Source organism: Bacillus rossius, chromosome 14 (genome assembly GCF_032445375.1).
Source record: "Bacillus rossius redtenbacheri isolate Brsri chromosome 14, Brsri_v3, whole genome shotgun sequence".
In the NCBI taxonomy this organism is placed as follows: Eukaryota; Metazoa; Arthropoda; class Insecta; order Phasmatodea; family Bacillidae; genus Bacillus; species Bacillus rossius.
In genome coordinates this window covers 45,348,633-45,369,590 of record NC_086341.1, presented here as the reverse complement: position 1 = coordinate 45,369,590, position 20,958 = coordinate 45,348,633, and the positions used below count along the sequence as shown (strand labels likewise).

General features: G+C 37.1%; 1 protein-coding gene across 4 annotated transcripts in view; it reads right to left on the bottom strand.

The window, feature by feature from the left end:
* LOC134538847 (E3 ubiquitin-protein ligase MYCBP2) overlaps positions 1-20,958 on the bottom strand; it is a 455,666-nt gene that overhangs the window by 379,816 nt on the left and 54,892 nt on the right. For all 4 annotated transcript variants that reach the window (XM_063380393.1, XM_063380394.1, XM_063380396.1 and 1 more), the window contains exons 14-20: positions 16,588-16,839; positions 13,367-13,692; positions 8,679-8,949; positions 5,701-5,854; positions 3,963-4,252; positions 1,947-2,074; positions 111-245 (exon numbers count right to left, since the gene is read on the bottom strand). In XM_063380393.1, the coding sequence (XP_063236463.1) occupies positions 111-245; positions 1,947-2,074; positions 3,963-4,252; positions 5,701-5,854; positions 8,679-8,949; positions 13,367-13,692; positions 16,588-16,839 (1,556 nt within the window). The remainder of the gene's footprint in view (positions 1-110; positions 246-1,946; positions 2,075-3,962; positions 4,253-5,700; positions 5,855-8,678; positions 8,950-13,366; positions 13,693-16,587; positions 16,840-20,958) is intronic.

Sequence of the window (20,958 nt, the reverse complement as noted above, 5' to 3'; positions counted from 1 at the left end):
ATTTTACTTTGCAGACCAGGACACAGGCTGTAAGCAGCAGTTGATGATGATGATGACGACACACACAAGTGAAAATCGACGAAGATCTAACCCGAGCGTTGCTGGATTACCTGTAGCGGGATCGGCTCGTCGAAGAGCATGGGGTACTTCTGGCGTGGACCGCACTCGTACGGGATCTCGTCGGTCTCCGCCAGCACCTCGCCGTCCGTCTCCTGCTCGCCCCCGTCCATGCCGATGTCGAACAACTGCCGCGGACACAGCCAATCAGACGGCACCCGCTCAGTTTCATTCACAAGCAGTTCTGTCCAAATGCAACTGCCACGTGAAATTAACTTACTAATATTTAAAAATAGGAATGGGCTAATAAAATCCTAAGTAGTCACGGTATTCAATATTCAAGCGAAAAAATTAGAAGAAAAATATTAGAGGATGTACAGAAAATTTTAAAATTCAACACTGATAACCTCTGAATTTTACTTGATCAATTATTTTTTTCTTCATACCTATCTCATGACTAGAGACCTGCAAAATTCGCGGTTTCGATGGCCTTCAAGATAGACTGCACATACCCCTGTACACTCGGGCAAATAACCCAAGTTCATTGGCTGCCGACTTGTAAGTCGTCTCAGCAGGTTTGTCTGTGATTCGATCCTTCTTTGGTTGAGGGTTTATAACTGGTTAAGATTCGTCCAGATGAACAGTAAGTTAATAGCAAAATTATCTAAGAGGTATATGTTTTTGAATTCTAGCCTATCACCGAATGAATCCGCGAATTTTGCAGGTCTCTACTCATGACTATTCCCTAAGATAGTGTACTTTTATCATATATTTATATTTAAAAATTTACAATATGTATTAATTCTGCAAACTTAGTTTTTTTGTAACAAACATTTAAAGCGTAAATTGTTTTAAAACCCATGGTTCATATTTTTTAATTTATTGATCATAATTTTATTTTTTACTCTTGATACCTAGATTTGAAATTGAGGGGTATAATTCAAGGTACAATTTGGGATTTGAATACAAGATTTGTATTCGAAAAAATTGGGATTTGACCCATCACTATGTATTCATACACTACAAAACATAGAAATAACACTATTTCAATTTTGTAAAAAAAAAAGTTTTTTTGCCCCTTTTTAGATGAAAAACATAAAAAAAAAATTCCAATGTTCATTTTACTTAAAAAACTGGTAGAATAATATGCTAGTAAACATTAAGTTGGTGGTTTAATTTATTGAAATCCACTAATCAATGGGAATCTTTGGATTGGGCTTATATATCAAATACACAGCTTTAGCGCTAACGTGTATCACTATTGTTCTGGTGCACTTCCATTTTGTTTTTGCATGGTATGACAATGATTGTACTTACAAAAGGAAAGTAAAGTGTAAAGTAAACAATTTAATGAGTTTAACTTCACAGATGGGATAAGTGATGGCATAATTAATTAAGTTCATTAATATTATTTTTAATTTATAGAATTTTATAACACAAAAATTATTGGCGAATAATGCCTAAATCGTGACAGGCAATAAACAGCATAAAAATACATTGGTCTTACGGGAAAAATTTCATTACTTAAAAATATGGAGTTATAAGCAGGAAATCATTAAAGGTGGGAACATTATAACCTGGTTCTACTGTAATGAAATGTAAGTATATAACTATGAATTAAAATGTATTCATTTTCATAAAAGCATATTCCAATAACTTAAAGAATACTTAAACTAATGAGAACTTCAGAATCAGATAAAGGAAGTCATTTCCTTCCACAACCAAACAAAAATGTTTCCTTAAACTCAGCCTGGCATGCAGCTACTGCAAATGCACTAATAAAGATTTCTTATGAACCTGCTTTTGAAATAAATAAGGTGTATATTGAAAATGCTATCAACAAGTCAAATACAAATAAATTAATTACTAACGTAATTCACGAAGCATACCTTTATCTTGCCGGTGTACTCCCCTCTGCCGCCAAACAGCCCGAAGCCGCCCAACAAAACATCTGTGTCGGCCATGAACCTTATGGCCTCTATGGAGTGGCCAGAATATCCCCAGCCTCCTCCGTGACCTTGAAACAAGGATCAAACACGTGTTTCCAACAAACCTCTTAGTTTTATTTACTTATTTTAATTTGCAACCTGCCTGCCAACAGTTGCATCACTCACATGCACACAAACATAATAGACAATCAATAAAAACATTAACAGGATCAACATTAGAATTTATAGTATATTGGAACTTACTCAATGATGAACACTGGAACAATTCTCAACTTAGAGAAACAATGAAACGCTCGTTAAACTTTGGTTCCAAATGATCCAATTCTGAATCTTTTGATTCAGATAAAATTGAAGGAACTAACATACTTTTAGAGATTGTCTTATGTTCTAGTATAACTGGTATGGAATGGTTCCAAAACAGCTTGAAACTGAAATTTTTGATTTGTCTTCTTTGAAAAACTCTCTTAAAATAAGAGGTCTTTCTATATTCAGGTGTGGTTGTTGCGACAGTTTTTAACAGCTATGTTATGCATATTTAGATTTGAGTCATTTTAACAGTAGAAGTCATCCTATAGTCACATAAAACTGGTAAGAAACAGTTCAAAACAGCTACATTCTGAATCTTAACATACAATTAATATATATGCAACTGTATCAACAGTAGAGACTGTCCAATATTTGGGTAGACCTGATATGAAACAGTTGGAAAAAATCAAGATCCTGAATTTTGTGATTTCTATCTTCTTCGTGAGACTTTCCTTACACTAGAAGTCATTCTATATTTGAGAAAACCTGTTATCAAACAGTTCCAAAACAGCTATATTCTGAATTTTTAGGTGAGAGTCATATTTATAGAACTGTTTAACCACAGGTCATCCTATATTCAAGAAAACCTGTTATGAAATTATTCCAAAACAACTGTGTATATTATGAATTTTTAGGTGCGAGTCATATTTATAGAACTGTTGGAATACTAGATGTGATAGTATATTTGAGTAAACCTGTTATAAATTAGTTACAAAACAGCCATACTCTGAAGATTTAGGTTTCAAGTCATATTTACAGAACTGCCGTAACACTAGAGATAGTCCTCTATTCAAAAAGACCTGTTATGAAATTGTTCCAAAACAGTTATATTCTTAATTTTTTAGATTCGAGTCATATTTAATGAACTGTAGTACCACAGGTCATCCTATAAACGAGCAGACTTGTTATAAATTGTTCTGAAACAACTATATTCTAAATCTTTAGGTTAGAGTCATATTTATAGAACTGTTGTAACACTATAGGTTCTATTCAAGAAGACCTGTTATGAAAATGTTCCAAAACTGTTATATTCTTAATTCTTTAGATTTGAGTCATACCACAGGTCATCCTATAAACTAGTAGACTTGTTACAAGTTGTTCCGAAACAACTAACTTCTAAATCGTCAGGTGCTAGTCGTGTTTGTAGAACAGTATCGACAGTAGCTGGTGCTCATACCACAGGTCATCCTATAAACGAGTAGACTTGTTACAAGTTGTTCCGAAACAACTATCTTCTAAATCGTTAGGTGCTAGTTGTGTTTGTGGAACAGTATCGACAGTAGCTGGTACTCATACCTAGAGACCCGGAAAATTCGCGGGTTCATTTCGTGTTATGCTAAAATTCAAATAATTATACCTTAGTGCTGCTTCTGTCATTGGTTCACTGTTAATCTGGATTACTGAGGGCCAATTAGAGACCCTCACACATAGAAGTGTCGAATCACAGGCCACCCAGTCGAGACGACTCGCAAGTCAGCAGCCAATGAACAGTTGGCCTTTGCCCGAATGTGTAGAGGATATTGGAGTCTATCCTGGAGGGCATTGAACCCGCGAATTTTCCGGGTCTCTACTCATACCACAGGACATCCTATAAACGAGTAGACTCGTAATAAGTTGTTCGGAAACAACTGGACAGTAGCGGGTACTGACTCTCGAAGCGGGTGACGGCGGAGAAGTCCTCGCGGCTGTACACCTTGCCGCAGCCGGCCCGGCGGGCGGAGCCCTCCTCCCGCACCACCAGGCGCTGCTCCTGGGCCTGGGTCAGAGTGTCCAGGCAGCAGAGCAGGTGGAGCGCCGCCTGCGAGCGCGTCACGAAGCAGCCCGGCGCCACCGGCAGCGCCAGCTCGGGGCTCAGCACCGACAGCTGCAGGCTGTCCGACGTCTGGGCCTCCGACGCCACCGGGTTGTAGCACGCCATCTCGTTGCTCGCCGCGTGGTAGCTGGGGGCGGGGAAGAAAAGTGACTGCGTCGTGTCCGTCTGTCGATATATTCGTCTGCCGTCCATCCGTCCATCAACCAAGTCAAGCAGTTCACAATGACCCGAACAGTGGTGGATCCAGGATTTTGGTTTGGGAGGGGCTTGACCCAGCTGAGGCTAGGCTTTATCAAGGCAAACACTAAAACAATAGTGGACCCAGATGCTTTTGGAGGGGGCTTGAGCCCCTTAGCCCCCCCTCTGGATCAGCTACTGGACCCGAACATACGTCAAATGCATTCCCATTCTGATGCTGCCAACCGACTAGACTGCTAAAATGGTGGTGAAAATTTCTCTAGATAGACGATACTGAAAGTTAAGCACTTACAAATCATTAGACTAAATTTTTTTTTTTGCTCTGATTTTTATTAACGTTTTCAGTTTTACCATAGCTGATTAATTTTACACTTATACACCTCATCAAACTTTAAAATGTGATTGAACGTGATTTCAAAAAAAATTCAATAGAAGCAGCTTAACAAATAAACAAAACTTAAAAAACCTTTTTAAGATAGTTAAGGTTACCGGCAATACCTTTGGGAGGTAATAACTTCATCCGTCCGTCGGTCAAAAGTTAAAACTTTGGAAACTTTTGATGGATGGATGGAATTTTTCTGGCATTCTGATTGGCTTTGAGGTCAAGCGACTGACGGACAGATGGGAAACGGACAGACGTGACGGATCATTTTGAGTCCAACTCAACGTACATGTTAAAAAACTGAAATATTTTCACAGATATATTAATGAGAATAAATAAATAAAACATATAATTCCCAGTGTTATTTTCTGGTTTATTTACTAAACACTGTAAGCAAACTAACCCTTGAAAATTTCCCCCCCCCCCCCCCCCCTCCTAAAATTTACTGTCTAAAAATCAGGAAATCCATCATCGAAATAAACCAATTGCTTTCGCCTCTTTGTTTTCAATTTAAAATATGGCTAAGTTAGAGAGCCAAGCTAGAATCATAATGAATGTAAGAAAACTATTGATTAATTTTAGTTTGGAAAACTTCTTTCACTTGGTGCTACTGAAACACATAACATTACCAAGAATCTTACAGCTAAAGTCAGATTTTTGTACAGAAACAGAAGATTTACGTTTGAATTAAAAAAAAAAACTATAAAAATCTTAAAGAAGACTTTCTCTAGTTAATTGTCAATGTTATTCATTGAACAAGTATAGATGATACGATTAAAAAAAATAAAGAGCCCAATTTGTTTTATTATCATTGTTATTTTGTCTCTCCCTTAGTGATGATGACACCCGAAGCACCTGCGGCCATCACATTTCCCTTCCTACGCCCCTGCACGGAGACTGAAGTTAGTTGAAGTTTCGTGACTTCCAGCCCCGCCACTGTTTGTCCAGTCGCACTTCCCGACGGCGTCCCGACACAAGACAGCCTGCGCGGTTACCTCCACAGCACGTTGTACAGGGGGTCCAGGCACGTGACGGTGTGGGAGAAGTCGACGTGCTCCGGCCCCGCGAAGCTGTTGCAGCTGCCGTCCCGCCTGTTGATGGCCAGGCACCGGAACGAGCAGGCGTGGTCCGGCTGCGTCGGGAGGAGGACTGCAAGCACAGCATCCATCACGGTCCACGTGCCGTTCCCTGCCCGAACAGGGACCCGACACAGACAACTAGGCACGTTTCACTCGAGTTTAACTTGGTTTTCACTGCCGCTCCCTGCCTGGATAGAGGACTGACACAGACAACAGTTTAACTTGGTTTTACGTGCTGCTCCCTGCCTGGATAGGGGCCAGACACAGACAACTAGGCAGGGCCGGATTCAGAGGTCTGGAGGCCTCGGGGCAACAGAGGAGCGGAGGCCCCCTGGCCCCAAATCATTTTCCAAATAAAATGAACAATTATTTTTTTCAGTCGAGTTTTCCAATAAATAATTTATTGTGAAATAAAGTAGATTCTCTTAGTATTTAAAAAAATAACATACATAAATATAATCGGAGACAAGAATTATATGAAATTAAATTTTAGTGTTAATCAATATTTCTGTTAATATTTAACAATAATATAATCATGTATGTACAAAGTACTGTAGGTAAAGGTAAAACAGCGAAAAAAGAATATCAAAGGAAAATATGTTTACTAGTGTTTACTTGTCGGAATTTGAAAGATTTTTTTCCGAAGTCTCTATTGTGGGGGCCCTCCGTTTGTGGAGGCCCCGGGGCTTTCACCCCGGTTGCCCTCCCCTAAATCCGGCCCTGCAACTAGGCATGTTTCACTCAAGTTTAACTTGGTTTTACATGCCGGTCCCTGCCCGGATAGAGGCCTGACACAGACAACTAGGCATGTTTTACTCATGTTTAACTTGGTTTTACGTCATGTCCGCAACGAGGTCATTGAAAACGGACATGCGGTAAAGAAGTGAAGAAAATTAGGAAAGGAATGATCTAACAGTGGTACTGTGAAATATTCCGAATATCTACTAAAAATTACGGGTATATGGCCTTGAGAGTTAGGTAGATTAGAGGCATTCATAAACACAGGTATGCAAACTAAAATAAAAAATTCACACAAACACTGCACTATATTCTATTTTAATATTTTAATGATTTAATTCAAATAAATAACTTTATAAGTATATTTCTTGGTGTAAATAATTTAATGTAAAAGGATAAATACTAAATTTATAAGGAAAAAAAAAAGTGAAAACCTATTTTTTTTCTCCTGAAACTAATGCAGAATATATATTTCTTAGTATAAAACATGATTAAATAAAACTAAAACTGATCTCTAAAGTTAGCTTGAATTTATTTCTCACGGTTATTACCTACAGTACTGTTCAGGTATTCTGTTTTAAATGAAGTGTAAAATAAAACTACTGTTTTTAGGTTGAATTTTCAAAGTAAATTGTAGTCCATTTCTGTTAACATTTTAAGTGTTGGTTTAAATTCATTTAATATAATTGTAAAATGGGGTATATCTTCCCAAGGCGTTGAAGTTCATGTAAAATTTTTAATTTACTACGGCTTTAAAACTTGACAAGGAGATCATTAGAGAGGCGACAGTGGATATCGACGGGAATCGAAAATGGCCCACTATGTGAGGTGGACTGGAGCTTACCCCAATGCCCTGGTAAAATGGCAGTTAAGCCACTTCTTCCAACCGCTCCGATAGCAGTATTGTCTATAGCAAGGGGGCTGTTACTGGCTAAGAACTACTTTCTTGCACCCTGATCCACCTAGTATTTAGCTTGAAAATTTTGCGTTGTGAACTATCTTGTAGGACTTCAATTATAGTGGTTAAACACTTTCTGAAATTATACTTCGTTAGAATAAGCGAGGTTGCTGAACAGTGTTGAATTCAAGTTCCCTCATTTGGAGTGCGGCGGAGGGATACGGAGCACCGGCGAGGGAGACGGGGGAGCAAAGAAAGGACAAGATGGAGGATGTGACGTGTAGAGAAAACGTGTGTTTAAGGTGCACAGGGGAGGAGTAAGGAAGAGGAACTGCAAAAAGACTGGATCAATGTGTTGCGAGTTGGGCTGAGTGGAAGTGATGCGACAAACTCTTGTGTAGCCATTTCTCGGTAACCACTGAACCGCTGGAAAATCCCTTTGGTTGGGGAGTCGTGCAACAACCAATGGCGCCCGAACAAACTGAGTCGGGGGTGGAAAACATTACAACTAGGGATGTGCGAGTACCCAATATTTTCGGGTACGGTTCGAATCCACGATTACCTGAACCCGGAATCGTTGTACGTAAATGGATTCGAACAGTATTACGAATATTTACAAAAGTTATAAATTAATTTAATACGGCTCAAAAATACAAGCAGTGAAAAATAAAATTAAGCTACTATTACGTAAGTATTTATAATATGATGTATCAAAGAAAGATATGTAAATTAAATAATTAACACAGTGACATTAAAAGAATTTCGAGATTTCGAGAGCTTAAACTATAATCACGAATTTCGTCGTATAGCAAACTATAAACAGTATAAATTAAAAACAATGACATACCTACAAGAAATAAGTCTTGGCTATTTATTGGAGAAAAAATGGTTTCGTTTGCTGAAATGTTTATAAAACTGAGATATCCCTGTGGCGTGCAGTTTATTACGATTGAGTTGGAGAATCGAATATGTTTTGGTTTTCATATTTTAAAGTGTTTATTATTAATTAAGTTTACATAATTATAAACATTTCAATCTCAGTGTAATAAATAATTGCCAGTAGTTACAGTTAGAAAAAATAGAACACACATTATTTTTAAATCAATCAGTTATTTTTAATTATTCTGTGCTTAATATTCGGAATCGGATTCATATCTCAAATATTGCCAGGCATTCGAATCGGATTCGAACCGAACTGAAAATCAAGGATTCGCACATCCCTAGTTACGACGTGAAAGGAAGAACGCGCGGGACTCACCGATGCTGGTCTTGTTGGCCATGACGGTGGACCGGGCGAGGCTCGCGGCGTTGATCAGGCTCTCGTCCACCTTGAGGAACGTCTGGTCGCCAGACGCGCCCACCCACGTCGCCCTGCGGCCGTGCTTGGGCCCGATCCCGGGCACCTGCCCCGGGACGGCGTACCACGGCCCGTCCCTGGACGAGGAGCGGCCGTCCTTCTTGCTGCTGCTGTTGCCCGGCGCCTGGGCGTCCTGCCCCGTCGACTGGAACGGCCGGCCCAGCTGGCCTTTCTGCGTCGGCAACACACACGCCTCTTCCACGCGGGTTCCTGGACAACTCTCGGACAGTTTCTACAGTGCAAGTTCGTCCATTTTTTTTAAAAAAAAAGAAGGATAATTTGAATCAACTGATTTATTATTATCTTAGAAAGATTTGTGCGATGGGAGTGCATGACTTGATGTTAAGCTTTTGGACATACGACCATTGCAAAAGCACATGCATGCATGTCTGTGGAAGAAAACTACAACGTTTCAACTGTTGTGCTGAATTATTTTTTTGGGTTCAATATTTTTGTAGCTGTCATCATTTGTAGGTTTTTTTTTTTTTCGTTCTGTTAGTCCATTTTTCCTTTTTTTTCTTTGTTTGTTGATCATATTCCTGTTGTGGAATATTATCCGGTGTTTATATATCCTGTTGACAACAGCAAATTTTTTTGCTTAATTTGTGTTTTTTGTCTTTTGTGTTTTCTGTAGTTTTCTTCTACAGACATATGTACATGTGCTTTTGCAATGGCGTATGACCAAAAGCTTACATCAAGTCAATTGATTTATTCTCATTACATGCCTGTAAATAGCTAGATGAAGCATTTTAAATTTTTAAGTATTGTGTAATTTTTTTTCAAGATAAAATTTTATCAAAATGTGTTCCACAATCACACAAAACTTTCTTTCTTTAAATCATATTTTTTATATATTTTATATATTTTTATTTAAACAAGCAAATTTTTACAGGTGTTTATATGCCTATAGTTTATTATATGATACTTTAGTTATTCAATTCATGTGAATTTATTGAACAGTTTTTTTATTTATATATAATTTTTTTTTATAAATATATACATTTCCCTTTTTAATTTTTTTATTATATGAATAAAATGGCATCACTGCTCTACAAATTAAACTTTACATTTTGATTTCATTAAACTGCAAGAGCTTGAAATGAATGGGAAATATAAAGCTACTGATTTGCCAATGCTGCAGGATTATACATGTACTAGCGGACCCAACAGACGTTGTTTTGTTCAAAGGTTTAAAATTTGAAAATTTACAGGAAATTTCCCTGAATATAATCGCAGCACCATCTGCCGGGTTGAACTGAAATAAAAATAAAATATTTTTGAATATTCGATAACGCGACCACAGCGCTTCCGACCGGATCCTATGTAAAACATCGAACGTTCAACAACAACATTAATTTAATTAATTAATTAATTACAAATATTATTTATCGGCTTGAATTGTGAATCCAAACCATTTTTAAATCCACCTGAACACACACTTTAAAGTGGACCCGACAGACGGTGTCCTGTTCAAACGTTGTAAATCCAAAAATCATTATTTAAAAAAAAACTATAAATTAAAAAATACAAAACTTCAATTTTAAATATACTTTAAACTATAATTACTATAAGTAATTTAAATTATATAAATGTTATAATTTATTTTACAAACTTATATTTTTATTTTCAAAGAGACATCAATACGTCATAAGTTGCATAGAATAAAATGAGAACAATTTAAATTTGGAGGTTAAGTTGATTGGTATTGAATTCACGTGTATACATAATTAAAATCACGAAAAATCATGTAAAATACTCACTTCAATACTGCACCTCACAAATTTGCACCTATATTTTTAATTACACTTTAAAATGTTATTTCAATAAATAATAATATAATAATCTCAATAACCAATTCTATTTTAATTTTAATGTAATAACAATTCATAAAATCCATCCAAAGATTAACAACAACACATATATAAATACGCAACACACACATATATATACTGTAAACCTAAACCATTCAAAGATCAACAACAATTTATAAATAAAAAATTAATCAAACAAACATTTTCCAGTGGACCAAATTGTGAATCTAAACCATCCTCAAATCCCCGTGAACTCACACAAAAAATTTCATCAAAATCGGTCCAGCCGTCTAGGAGGAGATCAGTGACATACACACGCACACAAGAAATATATATATAAAGATTACTGCAGGAAATATCTGCAGTCAATATTCTTGTAGTAGTCCGCGTTCAGTCCGGACATCAGGCATTTCAGCCGTTTGAGCTGAGCAGTCCTGATGCCAGCTGGCCGGCAAATACGAGGCCTAGCCGCGGCGACGTTTTGAGCGGCCAGTATGTGGTTAGAACACTTTAAATTTGCTCTTTTCAGTCATGTATGTATTACAAAATACACATATTAATATGCTATGTGAGGAAATGTATTCAAGATAAAGGAAAGTTACTGCTCATACAGCGTACGAATGCTGAGCGGCAAACTAAAATACCGCGCTTGTAACACCCACAAGGATCATTCTGAAAGCGTTATTAAAAGAATGGCAATGCAAAATAATTAACTCCATCCATCTTAAAGCCAGTGTGAATATGCAAAATTACAAAAAAAATCAAACCAAATTATTTATTTTATATTGAACTCAATTTAAAATACTCACACTTTGAAATAAAAAATATTAATTTAAATTGCATTCTAAGTATAACGAAGCTGTAGAATATAATCTCGTATTGACATTGAGGCTAAGATTAATGATTGTGGAACTTTGAAATATTTTTTTTTTAATAGATAAGTTGAATTCAAACACGCATTAAGAACTTTGCAACCACTGTAAAATAAAATCCCTAAAAATTTGAAAACAATATTTCACAGTTAAGATTTAGTATTTCTAATAATTTATATTAAATATGTACAGTTTTTTCTTGCTTGGCTGACAAACGATGGCAAAATCTTTTATAAGCAAAAATATTGCAAAATAGGCAGGTGTTGAAAAAAAGGCCTATTTAACATTAAATTATGTAATAATTTACACATTACGAACCTAATAATTTTTTGTAACAAAACAACAGAAACATAATACATTTTTGTCTGACATTAAATACAGCAAATCTTTTTATAATCGGGGTAACTAATTAGCTGTGGTAGTGTTGAGAACAACAACAAAAATAGTTCTGGTTGCCGATTTTTTTCCCAGGTGGGACATCAGACAATGCACAATGTTGGATAAATGAGACACTACTGTATTGCCACTGCATGAAACAATGTACAAGTATTTGTAAAAAATTACTTTTACTCTATACTGAAAATTAAAATTTTTCCCCACTCTTGCAATTTAAATCTAATATTCACATTCAATAATATCATACAGTATTCAAAATAATATATATATTAAATTAATTTAGGGCTAATTATGCTTATTTTATGTCACAAAATGTAAGTAAATTTAGACTTCTTAAGTGTTATTCTGCCTTCTGTTTGAATTTATACAATTTCATTCAGAACGAAAAAAAAAAATTTTCATCTGAAACGAAGAAATGTGGGTAAATAAAAACTGGTATTGGCATGTTAATATGGCCTAATCATCTTGCAAACTTGATGTCCAAAATAAAATAGAAAAAAAAAATTAGTCTACTTCAGATTTTTATAAAAAAAAAATGTTAACTAAATAAATGTAATTTTAAAACACTACTTTCCTCCTAAGTTCTCTCCCCTACCCACTTCCCTTTTACAACAATACTTTTTTTCTATGCCTTGAATCAGAATTTGGGAAACTTTTGATGACATTCTGCACACTTGATGTTCAAATTAATAAGACAATTACTATCTACATCCGATTTAAAAAAAAAAAAAAAAAAAAAAAATCCCCTTCACCATGTGTTTGGCCCGGGCAACGTCGGGTACTACAGCTAGTAAGTTATAAGTAGAGACCTGAAAAATTCGCGAATTCGTTTCGCGATAGGCTAAAATACAAATAGTTATACCTCAGTGCTGCCTCTGCTATTGGCTCACAACTCACCTGGATGACGCTGGGCCAATGAGAAACACCCAAGATATCGTCCATTAATCAAGTGAGGCTCGAAAAGGGGGGGGGGGGGGGGGGAATCACGAAATATCACAAGGGGGGAGGGGGGGGTGTAGAGAGATATCATGTATATTTATTTTTTCGCGCGATTTCTACTTATAAGCCTTTCCTTCATTATTTTTATGCCAGTGAGAATAAACCTGCAACCTTAATGTGTGTCTGGACATTTTTATCACAGTGCTTAATTTTCCAGAATTAAATTAGATTATACCTATATTTAAAGATAATAATCTGAAATTTTTAAAATACACGTGATGATTTATTGGGAGGGGGGTGGGGGTGGGGGGGCTTAAGTCTAAAACCTCACCACAAATCACTAGGGGGGAAGGGGGGGGGGGGGGGGGGGGGGGGGTAAAAATTTGCTAAAAAAAATCACGTGATTAATGGACGACCCCCAACCAAAACTTTATCGAATCACAGGCTGCTACGTGGGACAATTCACAAGACAGCAGCCAATGAGTGGGTGATATTTTGGAGATCATTGAACCCGGGAATTTTTCCGGTCCCTACTTATAAGTAGGTACAATCGAGGTGGCACGGGGCGAACCTGGTAGCTGCCGAAGGTGAAGACCTCGCCCCTGACGGTGAGCACGACGGTGTGGCAGCCGCCCGCCGCCACGTGGCCGGCCGGCGCGGGTAGCCGCACCGCGCCGGGGCCGCCGCGCGGGGAGAGGTCGCCCGTGCCCAGCTGGCCGTGCGCGTTGCTGCCGAAGGTCAGCACCTCGCCCGACTGCAGCAGCAGCACGGTGTGGTGCAGCCCGCAGGCCACCTGCGCCACGGGGCTGTCCGCGGGCAGGTGCACCCGGGCGGGGGGCAGCGAGGTCACCCGGCTGGCGTCGCGCTCCGCGTCGCTCCCCGCCGCCTGGTCCTCCGCTGCCGTCCGGCATCGCGCCACCCACCCAGCCAGTTAGACGCCAGACACGGGCCAACCAGCCAGTTAGACTCTTAACGTCTCGGTGACGCCAAAGACGGGCCAACCCACCGGTTAGACTCTTAACGTCTCGATGACGCCAGACACGGGCCAACAGGACACATGTTAGTTCTCTGGTAAAGTATTTTTGGGAACATGTTCCAGTAAAATTACCAGACTATTGCCGAGTCACACCTCCCAAGAATGACACAGATAACATTCACCAACTTTTTCACACAAAACAGAACTGAGTAAAATATACAGTATGTCTTTCTTTGTTTTGTGTCCTTTGTCTGTGGTGTCTCTTGTGCATTGTGTTTTTTTTTGTACCGTGCACACCCCTGTAATCTCTTCTCAGAGTGTTGGTGTGCATGTCACAATTTATAAATAAATAAATAAATAAATAAATAAATAAATAAATAAATAAATAAATAATGGCTCCCACCTTTTGCTAACCGTTTCTTAAATTCCCTGTTAATACAAAGTATGGTCTAACAAACAACAAAATATTTTTTCCTAAAACTGAAATAGGTATTTGTAAAATGTTTACAAGGGGCATAGAAGTTTGTGTAACCTATCTTAAATTACGTAAATCTACGTTGGTAGCTGAAGGAAAAAATAAATTTTTTTACAAAAATACGTGGGAGCATTTTTTTTTTTTCAGAAAATTTTTCAAACAGAAGCACCACTGAGGATCCTCAATATTTGCTGTGATTGCGGAACATATTTAAATTGTTTGTTTACTGTTAGTTTAGGTAGTTTCTGCGTGTGCTACGCAAGTGTTTTGTTTATTAAAGGACTAAGCAGACCTTATAACACCAGTTAGCAAGTGGAAAGTGCAGACGCAAGCACGCGGTAAGATGAGCCAAGTGCCTACTAAGAATTTACGTAAATTACACGTTACGTAACATGGGATATTATTTTTAAGTTCAAACCAGTGAACATGAATTACGTTGTTTTTTTAAAACAGATGAAAGGTCTTTAATCTAAAATTTGACAGTCCGGCACAATTTGTAATCCGGCACCAATTGAGCCGTTCGCACTCGAATTTTTTTAGAGTGATTTCCGGCTGTTGACTTTTTCAGAAGGTCACATTACTGCACTGCCTGCATTTTTTAGTTTGCTAGGAGTTAATCATTACTGTCAGTTTCCATTTCAGTACCGTGTTTCCTGTTTTCTAGTGGGTTACAATTCACATATCATATGCACAGTCCAGTCATGGATTTTTTAAGAAGACCAATGCTAATCATCTTTTTATTTTTTTAGAAACATATAACAGCACCGCCAGCTTACAGACACACCCATCAGTAATCACATTACGCATACAATTAAAAACACATCAAGCAAACGTGATAAAGTTAACGCCAAATGCTAGACTCTACAAGAGAATCAACACTCGCTCCTACACAGTAACACGCTGATCAACGCATTATATAGTTTTAAAATTACACAGATTTGCAAACAACTTAATATTTTAAAACTATATATATATATATAAATATATATGATATATGTTTCAGGATTTACATCTACCTGGGTACTTTATAAAAGGTTGATCTTATTAGTCATTATCTTACACGAACTAGTGATATTTATATTAAAATATTACGAATGTGGCATTATGTTTTTCTGTTTCCGTAATCAATAAATAACACATTATAATTCCATAACTGAATGTCTAAATTAGTAATACATAAGGAAAATTTTTAATACTTGACAGCAATGTTATAACAACTTGATCTTAGCTATATCTTAGCTCTCTGTATACAGCATTTGGTAGGAGTCATTACGTGAACAGAACGGAGATGCATCGAACGAAAATGTGTAAACACGGTGCTGCCATCTGTGGCAGATGGCGCAAATCAAAGTCTACAAAGCCAAAAGGCAACTATATAACTAGTATTAACTGTTTAATGAATTTTAACAAGATAGGTAAAATTCCTTGCAAAAAAGTCGGGGTCTAGTATTTTTTTCAAGTCTTTTTCGCTTTAATCGGAGCCATTTCATTACATATTAAACATTTCAGTCTGCAAATCGAACTGTTCAATAGTCGACATAGATGCTCCGGCAGTGCGGAAACTACGTGCAGTTCGCATCCAGACAGCTGAACACACAGTTTGTGCATATCTATCATTATTTTAAAGATTTATACAATAAATTTTGTGTCCGAGATTTGTATTATAAGTGTATTTGCAACATTAGGACACATGCTCGTCACAGAGGTCAGATGTTACCCAGCTCTGGCGAGTTCTGAAAAGACTCGCTCTTGTTATTTTTGACGTGACGTCTAACAAATCGATGAACGCCGGCTGCACGCACGAAAAAGTGTCCCATTGCGCACATTGTCCCGTTGCACTGTGTCCCGTTACGCTCATTGTACACTTGCGCCGCATCTATCTCTCTTCCACTCGATTGGAACAACCATCCATTTGACTTTTTCGAGGCACATTAAACTGGAAACACTCCCATTCGTTTCCTACTTTTCCTATCATCGTCCTCTCCTTAACAGAATAACACAGATTGGAAGAAGTTAAATAGCAAACATGTATAAAAAGTTATAGTTAAAATAATCTCTTCGTTAAAGTAAGAAACATATTTGAATAAATGAGTGCAAATAAAAGTAAATTTATCAATCTAATTGTATATTTCATTTCACTCCTTTGTATCCATACAAAATAGTGATAATTCAATAAAAAAATGATTCAATTTTATTCATAAAAGTATGCAATCGTTTCATCAATGTTTTGTCGTGACGTTGTCACGTTAAACTATCGTCCGTAAACCGACTTTACAGACAACCAATTTTTTCAGGTATCACTATTTTTGGTGGATCATGCCGGGTGCGCGGCGAGACTCACCCGCGAGGTTGGCGGTCGCCAGGGGCCCGAGCGGCGGCGCCGGGCGGAAGGCGGCCGGCTTGTTGGGGAGCAGCGGCTGGACGCCGGCGCCGGCCCCCGAAGGCCCCGCGCAGCTGCTGCTGTTGGCCCCCGCCCTCGCCTTGAGCCCGGCCAGCTTGTACACCCCTGCCATGACGCCGCGCTGCCGGCCCTTGCCGCGCTCCTCCAGCTTCCGCTGGAGCTGGTCCTTGAAGCGCGCGGCACGCTGGCTCGCTGCAACGCGACACACACACACACCCCTCGCACGTCGGCGCCCCGGCCCGGTGCTCTCATCCTCCCCTTCCAGCGTGTCCGTCCGCTCAAGCGGACAGTTCACACCTCGACGGTACGCGGAGTTCATCGCCGGCTCACTTCCGAAACCTTGTAACTCCCATTTCAGTCGATTTCACAGGGGGAACTCGTGAGCTATCGGAGCACGGTCTCGACTGACAAAAGATACCAGGTTTTACAATTTGTGAATAGAAAAGAGACTAAGTAGAGTTGACTTACACGAGGTTTTATCAGCACATGCGCTGTGAAAAAATGAAAAATAAATACACACCAAACACATTCGGAATATTAAAACCGTGAAAATCTGGACTTACGAGGTTTTAGAAGTAAGCCGACGTTATCAAACATTAAATGTGTGGGTTAAGGTGTACCTAAATCCAGTTTGACATCATACTTTAATATTATAATTACAGCACGAGATTACTGCCACACGCAAAAAAATTAAAAATATTATACCTTTAATGTTTAGTGTTTTTGCACATAATTTCAAATAAATCCACAATACAACCATACTTAAATGTCAATGAGGAAACCAAATCGAACCCTAAAGAACGAAAGAAAACTTGCATGCAAGAGGGCATTGGGAATGTCTCTTCTCTAGATACAGTAGTTGAAACAACATTTAGAAAATCAAATGCAGTCTTTGTTGCCCGTTGGACGTTTTGAACCATCCGTCCAAGAAAAAGGAGACTGCTAAGAAAATTAATATTGGGTCGAATCGCTCACAAGTGACAGTAGCCAACTACGTACAAAATTTTACACATACGGCTAGTTTCACCCTTTTATATTGGAAGCAGTTTTCTACAGAATAAACAACACTGGCCTAATGGGTGCCTCGTCAGCCCTTTTCTAAGGGAAAATACAACCGGAACAACTTGCGAGCGCCAGTCGATCTGCTGACGGGCCTAAAGACGCTCGCATCATCACTAATACGCCTGCTGCTGGTAAGATCCACGAGCTATTTCTTGGCAACTGGTTTCCAAAGGAATCATTTGTCTTGAGGTTGAATAGCCCGGGAGAAATTGTCAAAATTTTCTGTACTTCTACATTTGTAAATGAATCATCACTAATACACCTGCTGAGGGGAATAGTTAGGTACGTGGTGGGGGCAGGGGTGTAGCCAGGGGTGGGGGGGGGGGTTTAGGGGTTCAACCCCCCTCCCCCCTTTACACCAAATCTTTAATTAATTTATTATTCATCACTCAAACAAATTTCATATTAAAATTAATAAAAAATTTTACCATTACAATATTTAAATTTAAGAACCAAAAACTGCTAAAATAGCACCATTTTACACCTTAAAATCCAAATTTTCCTGGGGAGGACCCACGGATCCGGAGGAATGCTTCTTAACACCCCCCATACACAAATCCTGGCTACGCCACTGGGTGGGGGAACCGGTAGAGGAGGAGACTGTTCTGAAATGTAGTATTTTCCTAGTACTATAATTAGGAAGCAACCTAAAATACAGTTAAAGCACGCCTAGTCCCGTTGAGTAGGAAATAGTTTACCAAAATGTTAGAGGTTTGAGAACTAAATCTACACAATTTCATGAAAATTTAGCTCATTCACAACACGACATATAAGTGCCTCACAGAAACATGGTTAAATTATTCTACTATTACTTCACATTATTTTACTGACCGATATATAATCTTTAGAACAGGTAGAAATTCAAGTGGGTGATGTAATTGCTGTGAATAACCTTAAATTGGCATCTATCCAACCAAACCAACATTACAAACTCATAGGAATTTAAGCAGTCTGGATCAAAATTAAAACCTCTCCATACACATTTCAAACATCCCCCAACTACTTATGCCACATATCTCGGAAGAATTAGATGATAAATACACAAACATTGGCGTTTTTAATGTACCTGGTTTTGACTGGATCAATAAACATACACTCATTATGTCACAAGCCTATACCAAATCAAGGCACAGTTCTTACTTAATTATACCACTAGTCTGGGTCAGTCTCAGAGTAAATATACCCTAACTTCTAATCATGTTTTAGATCTTACACGATGTTAAATAACAAATTCTGTTGCTGCTTTAGTCAAAGAAGATTTATTTTCTTCTACTTTAGATATTAAAATAATTTATATATACCCCCAATAATGTCTTCTCTACCTACAGAAATTACAAAAAAAAAAAAAAAGTAATTAGTTAGGTCTATATAATGATACAAAGAATCATGACTGAACTGATTTCTGTAAGACAATTGCTGTGAACATCTTGGTTAATCAGCTAACTTCTTATTTAAGTGCTACTATTATTTATTGCACTTCCCGATTTTAAAAAAAAAATCTTCAAAATACCCTCATTAGTTCTTGAAATAAAATTGAACTTTAAAAGCTAAAAAGCATTTTTAAAAAGTATATAGAAGAAATTCCAACATGATGTATTATACAAATAAAACATACTAACGTAAAATAGTCAAACATCTTATTAAAAATGATACAATATATTGGAAACAAATGGCAAATAGTAATAATAATAAAATCAGAAAAATTCTGTAACTATGCCAAGAGTATAAAAGATGGTTACTATCAAAAACTATCTTTAAATGTGAACAATGATATTTCAAGTGACCCTACCCTTATATCAAATTGTTTTGTTAGTTAATTTTCTAGTGCTTATGTAAAGCCATTCAAAAAACCACATACTTTAACTCCTAATTCCAATTTTTATACAATTTCTGTATTTTTTATATCTGAGAGATTAATTCTTTGAGCCATTAAATCTCTAAAATCCACCATTTCAACAGGCCCTGATGGAATACCTAACTTCATCTTTGAAGGTTATTCGCAAATTCTTTGGCCTTGCTACAACACGATTTCAACATAAGCATTAAAACCAGTGTTTTCTCTTCCAAACTAAAAACAATAAAATTTATCACAATTCACAAAAAAGGAAATAGATCAAATGCATCTAACTATAGGCTTATATCATTGCATAATGATTTTACTAAAAATACTTGGGAAAAAAAAATAATTTCCAAACATCTTCATTTAAACTTAAAAATAAATTATCTGATAATCAGCATGGTTTCAGAAATGACAACTACAAAAAAATCTACTCACCTTTCTTAATCCTAAATATACCAAAGTATTAAATAGAGATTAGGTAGACGCTTGCTACTTTCATCTGGCAAAAGTTTTAGACTCGGTGAATCCTTCCTTATTACTTGAAAATATTTTTGAATTTTGGTTTATGTGATTCTTATTTAGGATGGTTTTCTAGTAATCTTATCTTAAAAATAGGTTTTTTTTTTAAAATCTCAATTCTTAAACATAATTCTTCAATTTACTATGCTAGTTCTGGAGTCTCGCAAGGTGGTACTTACATCACCCTTTTATTCAACAATTTTGTTAATGAAATCACTATGGTTATAATATTACTCCTCCAGTCCGTTATTTACAGATAATTTTTAAAATCTGCCGAAAAATTACTTCACTTTATGATTTATTGCTACTACACAGTCTGACATTGCTGAAATTATAAATTTTTGTCCTTCGAATCTTGTGGCTCTCATAAAAAAAAAAAAAAAAAAAAAAAAAATTTCCTAGTTTACTATAAATTTAATCCTATCAGAAATTACTATAAATTATTCTCCACTTCAATCACTTCCTTCATTATAGATCTAGGTGTCGTACTTGAAACTAAACTATACATACATCATCATATTAAACACTTGATTTCCTTCTCACAGAGAATATTAACTTTAGTTAAATTCATTACTTATCATGCATCAAACAGTGATTCAATTCTTTCTCTCTTTTAGCCCTAGTAAAATCTAAATTATAAGATGGTTCTGTTATTTGGAACATCCTCAATAAAACTTATATTGAACAAACTTGAAAACATTCAAAACAAATTCTATAAAATTATTGATCAAATATTTTTTTTCAAAAAACCAAATTTAGGGTCTTTGGTTGAACGTAGAAAACTTTTAGATTTCCTTTATGTTCGTAACTGCTACAATTCTAAACTCAACTACAAATATTTTCTTGATAATACTGGTCTTTTGAGTACCTCAATTAAATAGTCGTCTACA